This window comes from Camarhynchus parvulus, chromosome 1 (assembly GCF_901933205.1).
Source record: "Camarhynchus parvulus chromosome 1, STF_HiC, whole genome shotgun sequence".
NCBI classification, from domain to species: domain Eukaryota; kingdom Metazoa; phylum Chordata; class Aves; order Passeriformes; family Thraupidae; genus Camarhynchus; species Camarhynchus parvulus.
In genome coordinates this window covers 41,361,841-41,374,315 of record NC_044571.1, presented here as the reverse complement: position 1 = coordinate 41,374,315, position 12,475 = coordinate 41,361,841, and the positions used below count along the sequence as shown (strand labels likewise).

Sequence of the window (12,475 nt, the reverse complement as noted above, 5' to 3'; positions counted from 1 at the left end):
AGTTTCCTCTTTTTTTTTTTTGGTGGTAGAGCTTTGGTTGGTTATTTTTTTAGTTTTTTTAGTTTTGATTTTTCTTAAGCCTTCAGGTTTATTCAAAGCATTCCCCATGCTCCTATGCTCCTTCAGAGCTCCTATACAGATTATCCTACCAGTAACTCCAGACAAATTTGGTGTCAAATAATGTATTTTTCATGTATCATGTACATTAACAGAGCAGAGAAGACCTGAGAATTCACCTTCTTATAATCTGAATTATTATTTTCAGATTTTCCAAATAACTCACCTCAGCAGAGTTTAACTTTGCTGTAACAATGCCAGACTTGATACTGGTCACTGGGATTTGACATGTACCCCCTGATCCCCTTCTTCAAAGAAAAGGCAACTTTAGACATCTTGTTCTGTAATCAGAAAAAGTTATTTTCTCTAAACTGAAATTATTCTATGGCTGCAACTTAGGGGAAATTGAGCATGCAGCACCGCCTGGTAGATTGTTCACACAGGTTTTCTTTAGGCTCTTTGCAGAGATTTAAAAAAATCTACCTTCTTTTCCTCCAACTGATGGCATGCCACTGCAAGCTGGATGGAACGTCATCAGGAAAAAATACCAATGACATATGCAGTAATGAGAATTATTCTAGTGATGATCACTCGATATGAACTCCTTCTGTGTCTCACTGAAGAACTCTGTTAACCACACACTGCAAATGTCTCTTGTATGGCAGAGTTTCCTCACCTGCAAACATCTGATAAACCAGTGCAAGTCCAACCCTTGCTTCAGAGGGTTGAATGGGCCTTGTGCCAGTGCTTACCAGCAGCTGACAAAAACACCTATGTCCTGACAAAACTCCCCCTTGGTCAATCAGTAATGACTGCTTCCACCACTGCAAAACCACATTTCTCAACTGAGATTGCAGAATGGACAAATGTGGCCCTGAAGTGATATGAAAGATACTTCAGTTTAAAAAATCCCACTCTTCAATAAGGCTTTTGAGGGTCTTAGAAAGGTAGATAAGCTACAAGGATATTATACTTTTCAAGAGGTTAAGGAATATTGCTGCAGATGACTGAGCACGTCTCCTGGTTTTATCAGTTTCTGATGACAATGAACGTGTGGCTCAGCTGCCATGCACAGAGTTTCACCTTATCAGAAACTCTCTGCTCAGGGCACCAGCCACCAGCATGACCCATGCTAATTTGCTTTTAAACAGTAATACGGTATTTCTGAGAAAGCAAAAATCATTTTCTAAAGATGTGTTAGTATTTCTAGTACAGTCTAGATTCCATACCATTGTCTTTAAAGAAACATGATACGACCATCCTGGTCTTACACTGATGGAAACACATTCACACACAAATGCCTGACAGAATGAGAGATCAAAGTTCATCAAGCATTGGCTTCACTTCTTGCAGAAATTCAAATTCAAATTCTTTGTCTGAATGTGAAGTAGTGCCTCAATAATTACTTGTTTTATTTAGGCAAAAGAAGAATCTTGTTGGGCAGCCCTCTTGAAATGGGAGCAGGTTTTAAGAACTAAAGATGCCAATGTTTTAGAGAAGTGTGGCTTAAAACTGGCAAAGAGAATCAAGAATTCTAGTGTATTATCAAGCTCTTTGGGATTTTGACTTGATTTTAGAGGCAGATAGGCCAGGTATGACATTCACAACTGTCACAGACACTTCATTTCAGCTGACAAGACTTGCTCTGATACAGGACCATGGCACATAGCTCAGTATCTCAAGCAAAATCTGGCCTAAACACCAATATAGAATCTTCTCTTAATGGTAAAGATGCATATATTACTCAGCTTTGAAAGCAAAGTCTTCACTGCTCATATTTGTGGAATTCAATAAATTCCAAGAAAGAAAAAGGAAGAATTTTGTCTTCTCTTTTGGTTTGGTAAACCTCAACCCAGTTTCAGAAGACCTGGGAGCACTGTTTGTTCAGAATCAAAACTGACCATTTCTGAAAAATTATTTGCTAAATTCTTAGCTCTTACAGAAACTCTGCAAGTCTTGAGTTAACAAAAGAAAGGAGAAACCTAATGGTTTCCAGGCCCTCTGCTCTCCATGCAGGTCCCCTTCTATGAGTACCCTTCATATTCTTGTCTTCACATTTCCTTACTCAAGAGACTTTGGCCCCAGAACTCAGGGGGAGTCTTTCTTAGGTTGAATAAAAACAAGAATGAATTTAGTTCTAATATTCCTTAGTCCATATTTTCAAGACAGAGGCTGAGTCAAAAAAGGAGCTTTATTAGTGTTTGTTCCTTCTGAATAATGACAGCAGGTGCACCAGTATGAATGTAGCAATTTTACTGCAGGTTACTAGATTCAGACCTACAAGGTACTTTAAGGTTTTTATGACGAATTAGACGCTTAGCTGCAAAAATTTGGCATCCATTCTAGCTACTATAATTCATTAAGCTCCTTTTACATTCTTTAAGAGAACAGACTTCAATAGCACAAGTATAATATCCAATAATATTTCACCACACTCCAGATACTGGGCTCATAGAAGGTCAAATCTGCTCCCACCATTCTGTTACAGAATGAAAAAAAAACCAATTTTATACCCATCCAGTTGTCCTGCTTTAGAATTTTGAAGGAAGTCATAAAATTCTTATTTTCATAAATTTTCACATTCTATCATCCTAGGCTCCAGGAATATTTATGGTCTCATCAACTGACCTCTCTTAGACATCCCAAGCACTTGAGGGTCAGTGTCTGACAGCAGGCAGCTCTCCAGCAAGGAAACACTCTGACACAGGCACACTGAAACCAGAGAGTCAACACCAGTGGTGGAACACAGCTTTTAAAAAGAACTGTTCTACAGCCAGGACTGCATGTTTTGTGTCTGGTGACTTAACATAATACCCCCTAAACAGAATGTTGAGATTTGCTGTAAAACACATTCATTTTCCAGCAGTGATATTTAAATAAGTGGAAAAGGAAGCCACCTAAAGAAGAGTCAACAGACCATAGCTTTTCTGACTAACTCAGTATTACTAGTTTAGCGTATCACCACTACTTTCCTGCATTCTCTACATCTCCAACTGAAGCTGGGCCACTGCAGTGAAAGCTCACATGAAGGTATCAGTAGGACAGATGGGGTTTCCCCACTGCTACAAGAGCTCTGCCTCTCACTGGGCTGCAGATTCACTCCCTTTTGCTATCCTCTGATGACTCTTGCTCTTCTGGCAATGGAAGTGCAAGGAAGAGCAAAGGAAGGGCTTAACCTGGCTGCCCTGGGTACACAGAGGAAACAACATTTTTCTGGAAATGGAGAGCATTGCATCCAGAGGTCTTTAGACAGAGCACAGGTTTCTGTACTTTCTGGAAGAATGCTGTCATCCCCATGGTAAGGAAGGGCAGTATGGCCATCACCACTATATTCACTTAGATGTCTATCACCACCATCTCATCTCCACCTGGATGGGTGAAGGATATTAATGTGCAAAACTAGGTCAGGTATCAGAACTCAAGAGAGAGACAAGTGCTCAGACCTTGCCTGCTGCTCAGCACCTTCTAGACAGCTGTAGGTGACGGCCTTTTCACAACACACCACACCACCCGGATCTCACTCTCTCTCTTTGATTCCAAGATGTTTATACTTACTCTTGGTGGACTGATTGCTCTGCTGAAGTTAGACACCTACAGCACAGGAAACACAGTTCCTGATTTATGAGGCCCAGATGTTCCACCATGGCAAACACAACATCAGAAGAATGAGAATAACTGAATGAGGGAGGCGTACCGGAAAGACGTGGGAAGTCATTTTCTATTGACCAAAAAAAACCAACTCAGGTCTGGCTGTGAAGTGCATTGTACTGTTACCCTGCATATTAGTCATTTCAGAATGTAACCACAACAGGTTTTCCCATAAATAAATCAAATCTCTTCCCATGATTCTCTCATCAAGAACTTCCTATTTGAATGACAGTTTTTAATTACTAGATCAAGTTCTGCTTGCATAGAGAGTTTCCATTTCAAAGAAGTATTGCACTGATATGAAAACTCTCTGGAGAAACATCCTTGTCATTGAAAAATGCACAAGTTTTGACTCTGTGGCTTTCCTCTGGAGAGGCCACAGCATAGTATATACAGCAAACAACTCCATCAGGTTCTTGCCAGATGCATATACTTTATTTGCTACTGAACCACTATGTCCCTGGGTGAGCCTCAATTTCTGTATTTCCAGTCTGTAAAAACAGAGTTTCTAAAAAGCATTTCTCAACCTGGAGAAGGAAGCAGAGAGGAGGGGGAGGAATGGGTGACAGGGATTTTATAAGATCCCCCTGGAAGTCTTGGGAGCGGTGCCCACTGGCTGCCACAAGCTTCAGATGTAGTTTACATAAAAGGCCTTTGCCCTCTATGGTGAGGGTGGGACAGGGAATCAACTGTTGAGGTGGTGGGGAAGGTACAAGGAATGAGGGACCAGTGAAGCAAGCCTGAGCTGAGCTTCTGTCAGAATTAGCCATTACAGAAGGGGTAACTGCAGCTTTCACCTGCCCTCCCATTCTGCCAGGCAGCAGAGTGCCTACCTGTGCCAGAGAGCTAAAACGGGTACTGCTAGCACCTGATGGGAAGAGTTACAACTTAGCTTCTCAAAGTAATGAACGAAAAGGAATGAGAAAGTGCCCTATTAGGTGCTGGAGCAGCACAGAGGGAAGAAAAAAAAAGGAGCTTGAAAACCGCTGGATTATAATTTTATGGTAGCAGTATTTGATGGGCTGACTTAACAAGTCTTTCCAACTTTGGTTCCAAAGATTGTATGGATACTTCCCTATCTCACCCAGGTGTTTGAAGTTTAATTAATTAATGTTTATAAAGAGCGTTACAATTTCCAGATGAAAGGTCCTATGCAAGTGCAATGTAGTATTACTCATTGAGGTGATTGGGTTAGAGAGTATCACGTTACACAATACAGCTCTTCCCTCAATGATCTTAAGTGTTTGAAGTTCTGATAAAATGTGTTTATCACCAAGACAGATATAATGGAAATACTCTTAAGGCGTGACCTGGATTATGAAAGCAGAGGTATGGTTTTGGGAATGGAACAAACGAGAATTAAAACAACTCCTGAGGCCAGATTTGTCTACAGTTGTATAAAATATATTCTGTTCTTCCTTTTTTCCCTCCCTGAGTAGGCTTTTCTTCTCTTCTAAAATAGAACCGGTTATTACGACGGGTGTGAGCAGACATGCAACAGTTCACGTTCAGTTCCTATTTCCATACTCATCCAACTTGACATTTTCTCATGACTTTCTCAAAATTATTTTCTGTTCTAATTTTTTTTAATGTCTGGATTAACCCTAAAGGTGAACAGTTTCTTTTTGGAAAGTTCTGCCTTAACCAGTAATCAAACGGAATAAAATGAAAAACTCACGGACAATGCCAAGCTGGAGACGGCAGCCAACACACTCAAGACACGATGACCAGTTTTGGCCCCCCAGTACAAGAAAAAGCAAGGTAAATTTGAGCAAGCTTGAAATAGGGTTAGCAGGGTGGTCAGTGAACTGGAATACCAATGAGGAGAGGCTGATGGAGCAGGGTGTGTTCACCCTGGAGAACTGATGGCTCCAGGGGACTTAACAGCAACCTTCCCATATCTACAAAGAAGTTATTGAGAAGACAGAAGGCTCTTCAGTGAGATACACAGCAGAAAAACAAGAAACAATTGCCATAAAAGGGAGAAAGGCTTTCACTGGAATATAAGGAGCAAAAAGATTTAACGATGAAGATAATTAAGCTTTGGAGCAGGTGGCCCAGAGACTGTGGAATCTCCATTTCTCAAACTTTTCAAGACTCAAATGGAAAAAGTCCTGAGCAACCTGATGTGAAATTAGTGCTGACCCTGCTTAGAGCAGGAGGTTCCTTTCAACCTGACTCAATGGGAAGGGAGGAAAGCCCTAGGTGATGTCCACTTGTTCAGGAGTGGGCTTGAACATTCGTGATTGATTTAAGAGAGCTGAACAAGTGTGCCGAAAATTTGTTTGAAAAATAAATTACTCATTATTTGTCAAAAGACAATTGTTAATATTTTGACTGCCAGGTTCTATCTTCGTTCTTCTTCCTTCACTTTTTAAAAAATTTATCATGATAGCAAACAATGGAGATTTGCGATGGCTTTTTTAATAAGGCATTACTGCATCTAGAAGTCTCAATTAAAAGAGAAACAAAACCAGGATTTTTAATAACACCAGGTACTTTCTTTGTGGATTTCTGCCTCTTGAAAAAGAATTTGTATCAAGTTAAATTTGTGAATTACTAAAACATACCACTGACTAAGCAAATTACAGAACACACTAAAAGCTTTCTTTAGCTAAGTCTTTTCAATTTTTGTGATATTGAAGTAAATAATTAATTTGTCAAGAATGCTGATTTTATTAATAGCCCTTATTAATGAATAGTTAGTCTTCTAGAGGAATATTCTTATTCTTGGCATTTTAACATGTTTTTCTTCCAAAATTCTGCTTTATTCCTACTAGGAGTTACATGACCAAGTAAACCAAGTAATTAAGTGTAACAGAAGCACACCTGACATAACTCTGATCATTCTGAGATAATGATTCTGATTTGCCTCTAAGCAGAATCAATAACTGAGTAAGGATGTCAAGAAAACAGGATTGTTATGAAGCTACATGTCAGTTTCCTCTTTTTGCTATCAGGCTTCTCACCCTCCTCCCTCCCCTAGTTTACAGAAATCTGGAAGATCAAAATGGAGCAACACAAAAAGATGAAAAATATTTAGAAGTTACTACTGACTCCAGACTCAAAGACACATCTTGCAAATCTCTTTCTTAACAAGCTAATGAGGCCAAAAGCATTAAAGACTATTAGACAATTAGGAAACTAGAAATCTTAATAGTGATTAAACTGAAACAACATAAGGGTAAGAATAATGTATGGACACTTAAAATGCAATAGAGCAGCTATGTGGTTGGCAATTATCCTCAGTAGTTTGGGGGAAAGGGTGATTTTTATGCTTTGCTCCAACAATTTTTGGCATAAAAAGTAAGTAAAACATTTCATTTTCACTGCAACTTCATGACATTAAAGGTAAGCTAGAAAAACATCTTTGTGCAGAGAGCATTCTGTGCCTAACATGTTAATGGTAGTTAACGAACCAAAACCCACAGAAATCCCTTTGGACAGCTAACAAACACACACAGCTATTAATTAGGTCACAGTTGTTTCCTCACAAATCTTTTGTTCATTTCAGTTGTAGAAAACACCAACATATCCATTAGACCTGTGGGGAGGTATTCACCAGAGAAGAAAATATTTATTTATTATACGTTAAATGCTTGCAATTACATGACTACTTATGGCAGTTCTGCTGGTTTCTCTCTTTGTAAGTAAACTATAATCACTGAGCTCACAATCTATTCTATTCCTCAGAACACCACTCACCTCAGCAGATGGAATTGTTTAATTTTGTGTAGTTCAAGCAACCACTGTAACTCAAAGATTTTTAAATGTTTTGAGAATCCAGCTTAAAAAAAAAAAGGAAACAATTATGTTTCGCTTTCATAAGACAGAAGTTGAGAGGTATTTTTTAAGGTTACCACCAAGAGGTGAAGGTTAATTTCTGCTTGAAGTCCAGTTAAAATCTGAGTTCCACTTATGAACACAGTTTGCCCTCTATGCCAGTTATTTCATTAACCAGCTGTGAAGAAGATGCTTGCAAAGGGCTCATGTTCTTATTGCAGGAAATTGTAAAACTGCAGGCTGCACATTATGTCAAGGACACAAACCAGGTGGATCTTCTCAGAGCCTAGGGAACACCACTGCCTTTATGAAAATAATCAGCAAGTATTTCCTAATTTCTATGCACATACAGAGCACTGTGGGGCAGACAGGGTGGCAGATACAGTGTAACATTCCTCTGTTGGGAGCAAAGATGGCAGAGGCTGATGCACTGGTAGCACTCCATCTTCTCTGTTTGAACCTTTCCTTGGAAAACTGACCATGTTCACTACCTCACCAGTCTAGCCCTGTGTCTCCCATCACTACCTTTGCCCCAGGGCAGCTGCTGCCTCCTTACCCCCATGTCTCCTGCCCCAGAACCTCCACCACCTCCTCCTCACACACCCCACACCAGCTATTGTCACTGCCTCCCACTGAGACTGCATTAATACACCTGGCTGAACCCAGCTGACTGTCCAGAACCCCACGGGTGTGACTTCACAGGCTCCCAGTATTGGCACAGCTAATTTGCTCAGGTCTCCTGCTGCACCTCACCTGCAGTGGGTTCGTGCCTTGAGGGATGGCAAACACAAGGCCAGAGAAAGCAAGAATTCTTTCCAGGCCATTACATCTACAGTTTCATGAGCTGTGAGTTACAGTAGCTAGGATAATGAGGTTCACTTGGATAAGTCTAACATATGACTTACACTCCTACCCACTTTTGGATCAAAATGAATAAGAGTCAATAACATTATTCTTCAGGAAATAAAAAACACCAAACAGTGAAGCAGTTAACTGTCTTACCATAATCCTATCACTGTCAATAATGGTGTTCAAGCGGTGTGCAATGGTCAGCACTGTGCAGTGAGCAAAGGTCTCACGGATCGTCTTTTGAATGAACTCATCTGTTCTGAAACACAGCAAGAGCAATGCAGACAAAAATAAGATGTTTGCATGGATAACTGAATGGCAGGCAGGTTTTATGACTTCATCAAACATGACTGGATAGAAGGAAATATGCTTCTAAAGTTATTACAGAGCTTCTTCCTCTTGTTATACCAGATGATTTGGAGGCGTATCATGAAACATACTCGAAAATTTACCCTTTCATACCTCATGAGGAAAGGGTTTTTTGTTGTAAGTAGAGCAAAAGCTTTCATTTCAGGAGACTAATTTCTCAGACTTCAATTAGAGAAAAGGGAAAACTCTGCAGATTCAGATAGTTCTACTGATTTCTACACCAAAAACCATTGTTCCTCTCTTTCAAGATTTAGTTCATGCAAGTAGTGAAGAAAAGTTGGTCAAAGTACATGTCCCTCACTGCAAATCATCTGGAGAACAAACACAAGGCAGCATAGAACTAAGGTTCTTGATTTCAAATGCAAAAGAAGATTAATTAGAGAAGATGGTTGGTAAATGAAAATAGAACTGGAATAGCTCAAGAACTTGAATACTGAAAAAACCCCAAACTTGGCATACCCTGTAAATCAAAAGCATTAACTGGAATGCACAACCCAAAGAAAGAGATAGAAGATTTAAGGTTAAGGGCGAGCCTATGGTATGAATTCACACCACCTAAGAAAAGGACAGCAGAAGGAAACATAAGACTTGTAAAGAATGAAAACTAAGCCAGAGCACAGACACTGAAGTACATGGCTGAAGTGAAAACTGTCACAAATAAAGTTGAGAACTGTGAAAAGGAAATAAAATTATACTGATAGGCAGTTAAACACTAGAATGTTCTTTAGCCGTGTAAACGAGCAGTAAGGCAAAAGATGGGCAATGCTCATGGAACTGAAGCTTATTGAAGTAACTAACTGTACAAGAGAAGCACTAACACCACCTAACTTAGAGGACATCAGTCAGGCTTATACGTGGAGATCTCTACAGTCCCCTCTTAAGTCACTGAAAGGGAAGGGGCATGGCTGGAAGGTGAATCCAAGGACCTGGATTAGGCAGCCACCTGGTGCTGAATGCCCTCTAGAGGCACCTGACAGCCCGCACTGCACAGGCAGCCTTGGGTCCCACCAGCCAGGCCTTGTGAGTGCTCACATATTGCCCACCAGCATGCAAAAAAACCCCAAAAGACAATGCATAAAAAGGAACAGAAACCAAAATTCTCATCCAAGATAGAAGGATGACATAAAGAATTCACAATATACTGGCATTAGTTGAACCAAGGAAGTTCCAGCCAAGAAGTCAGGCACTTGAAGGCAGAGGCCTCATTTCCAGGATTTCTATTAAAACATGAATTTGTTATTTTGTATATATGATGACTGGAGAAAAATAAAATGTGCAGATTAGGTTATAAAAGACAAAGGAGATATCTTAATAAACTAGAATATTTAGGCAGACATGTTGGCTACAATCAATTGCTTGCAAAGTCCTAATTCTTCAAATTTTTAGAAGTAATGGGAAAATAAAATAAAATACATAAAAACACATAAAACATATCTTCCTCTGATTAAGTAGTATTTTTTTAGATAGAAGTAGTACTCCACACTGAATCTGTTTGCACATTGTGACTATCTGGTATCACTTCATGAATTATGCAAAGAGAATTGTTCTGAGGCCATCATGCCAGGAGGCACCAGCAATAAGAAGTGGACAGACAACTTTGGAAGAACAGGATGACTTAAAGGAATGAGGTAACTATTATGTTTCCTCAGTAGAAAGTATAAGTTCATGCTCTGAAGGATGAACATAGCATCTGCTACAAGCTAAGTTGAAGCAATCAGCATGACAAAGGAGAAGACAGATCCTTGCTGATGACAGGAAGAATCATCTGAGAGAAGGAAGACATAAACAGTTAAGTAAGAATTCCATGCATTCTAACTGTTACCTTCATCTGCTGACAGAAACATTTAAGCTCTCTCATGAGCTTAAGAGAACTGAGTTCTGGACCACAGTCTGAGAGGCTTGGTCCTTCTGCTCCTACTTCCTAAAAGAAGCTCAAAAACAAAGTGGGAAGCAGGTGTTCTTCACAACTCTTTTTGAACAAAGGCCAGTAAGCAAACAGGGGAAGAGACAGGAAGAGAAGTCAGGTGAGGGGCAGGCTCTTTCGTTCTGTGTTATCTCCTTAAGAAGAGGAAGTTGTTCATCATGTTCCACATCACAGCTATACCAGTCCTTTCACCTCAGTGTTAATGAATGTGTATTTGTTTGCTCTCTTCTCATCAACGCCTCAATAACCTGACTACTCTTACCTCCAAAAGGAAAAAAAAAAGCAGGGACATCCATGAAAACACTCACTATGGAACAGTCTTATAGACACAGCAGGATGTGTTCTCTGCAATGGTTGAAATAGCAGAACAGAAAATATTCAATATTCAATACTCAATATAATTGTGTAAAGAAAGCTTTTTTCTTTCCTTATTGTCAAGCTCAAGGTCAAGTTTTCTGCAAAGCTACTAGAGAACATGAGAATCATAGCTGGCTCAGGAACTTTGGGAACAACTTTACAAAGGGCTTAAAATTATTTGTAACTCAAGTTATTCCTACTGTTTTCCAAGAATGCCTCAGCCTTGAATACCCCTGTCCTCTGCATTAATTTATATTATCTTCTTTTATTACATGTCCTCTTTATAGCACTACCTCTTCCTACATTTACAAGAAAAAAGCCATTCATTCTTAGAGAGATACTATCAAACTATTATCTTAAACAGGTATTTCTTGAACACAAGCTTATCACTAACAAGAAACTGCTGTCCATATTGTGGGCGTGACAAATGTTCTAAAATGAGACTTCAGAGTAATCAGGAACAGACTTAATAGCTCCATCTTCAAACATCACAGTACAAGATCTCATGCAAACGTGTCTGCTGACTGACACTTGGCTATATCCTCACCAAGGTTCATGGCAGATCTTGGAGCATAGTTTTTGGGACAGCAGGCAGAAGCACGATCAGTAACCTCCAGAAGAATCTCAGGAAGAAGCTAGGGAAAGCAAGAAAATCTAAAAAGACCAAGAAAAGCATCTGTATATAGAATTATGTGCTGACAGAGTGTAGAGAGTGTATCACATACCAGTTAGAGCTAGATCTACCAAAGGAAGCATAATTTCTGTCCCTTTTTCAGGGCATAAACGGACTCTTAGTGATGTCTACCCACACTGAGCAAGTGTCTAGGCAAGTGCCAAGTGATTTCATCACCCACCTCAGTAGATCAAACCCCATCGTCTTTCAGGCACATTAAAAACCAAAGATGCAACCTGAATACCAAAACCAGGGCTGCTGGATGACAAAAACCCAATCCTAATCTGATTATATAAAAATGGGAACCACAATACTCCCTACTGCAAGGAACAATACAATAAGAAAGCACAAAATGGTGGTACAGCTGTCCCACAGGCACCACAGGCTGAGGATCTAACACCAAGTTTCCCAGCAACCCAAGATCTGGTGTAACCTGAATTAGTTGACTGCGTAAAAAGAAAACTATCTGAAGAGGAAGAATAAATATGATCTGAATGCGAAGCAACCAAGCTGCTGAAAGGAAAACTAGGTAAGTCATTAGTCTAATGTCCTCCTGGGATTGTCCTGAAAGGGTATCACACTACACAACTCCTGAGAGGCTAAGAAAATTTCTCCAAAATTTTCAGTTAGCAGTTAGATGTAATAAAAGGTTAAATCTGACAAGTTTAAGACGGCTAATGAACCGAACTATGTGCAATGGCTGGTTTTACTACACTCAATGAACAACCAATGTAAAAAGATGTCAGTGGTTTGCTCCCCAAAAATTTTTTTCTCTATAAGCAAAAATATGAGTTAACACAATTAAAACAAATTCA

The 12,475-nt window shown here is 39.7% G+C and overlaps 1 protein-coding gene across 2 annotated transcripts in view; it reads right to left on the bottom strand.

The window, feature by feature from the left end:
* ABCC4 (ATP binding cassette subfamily C member 4) overlaps nt 1–12,475 on the bottom strand; it is a 140,038-nt gene that overhangs the window by 13,290 nt on the left and 114,273 nt on the right. Inside the window, exon 29 of one of the 2 annotated variants that reach the window (XM_030952050.1) lies at nt 8,491–8,596. The exons of the other annotated variant lie outside the window; for it this stretch is intronic. Within the exon in view, the coding sequence (XP_030807910.1) occupies nt 8,491–8,596 (106 nt within the window). The remainder of the gene's footprint in view (nt 1–8,490; nt 8,597–12,475) is intronic. 2 annotated transcript variants of the gene reach the window in all.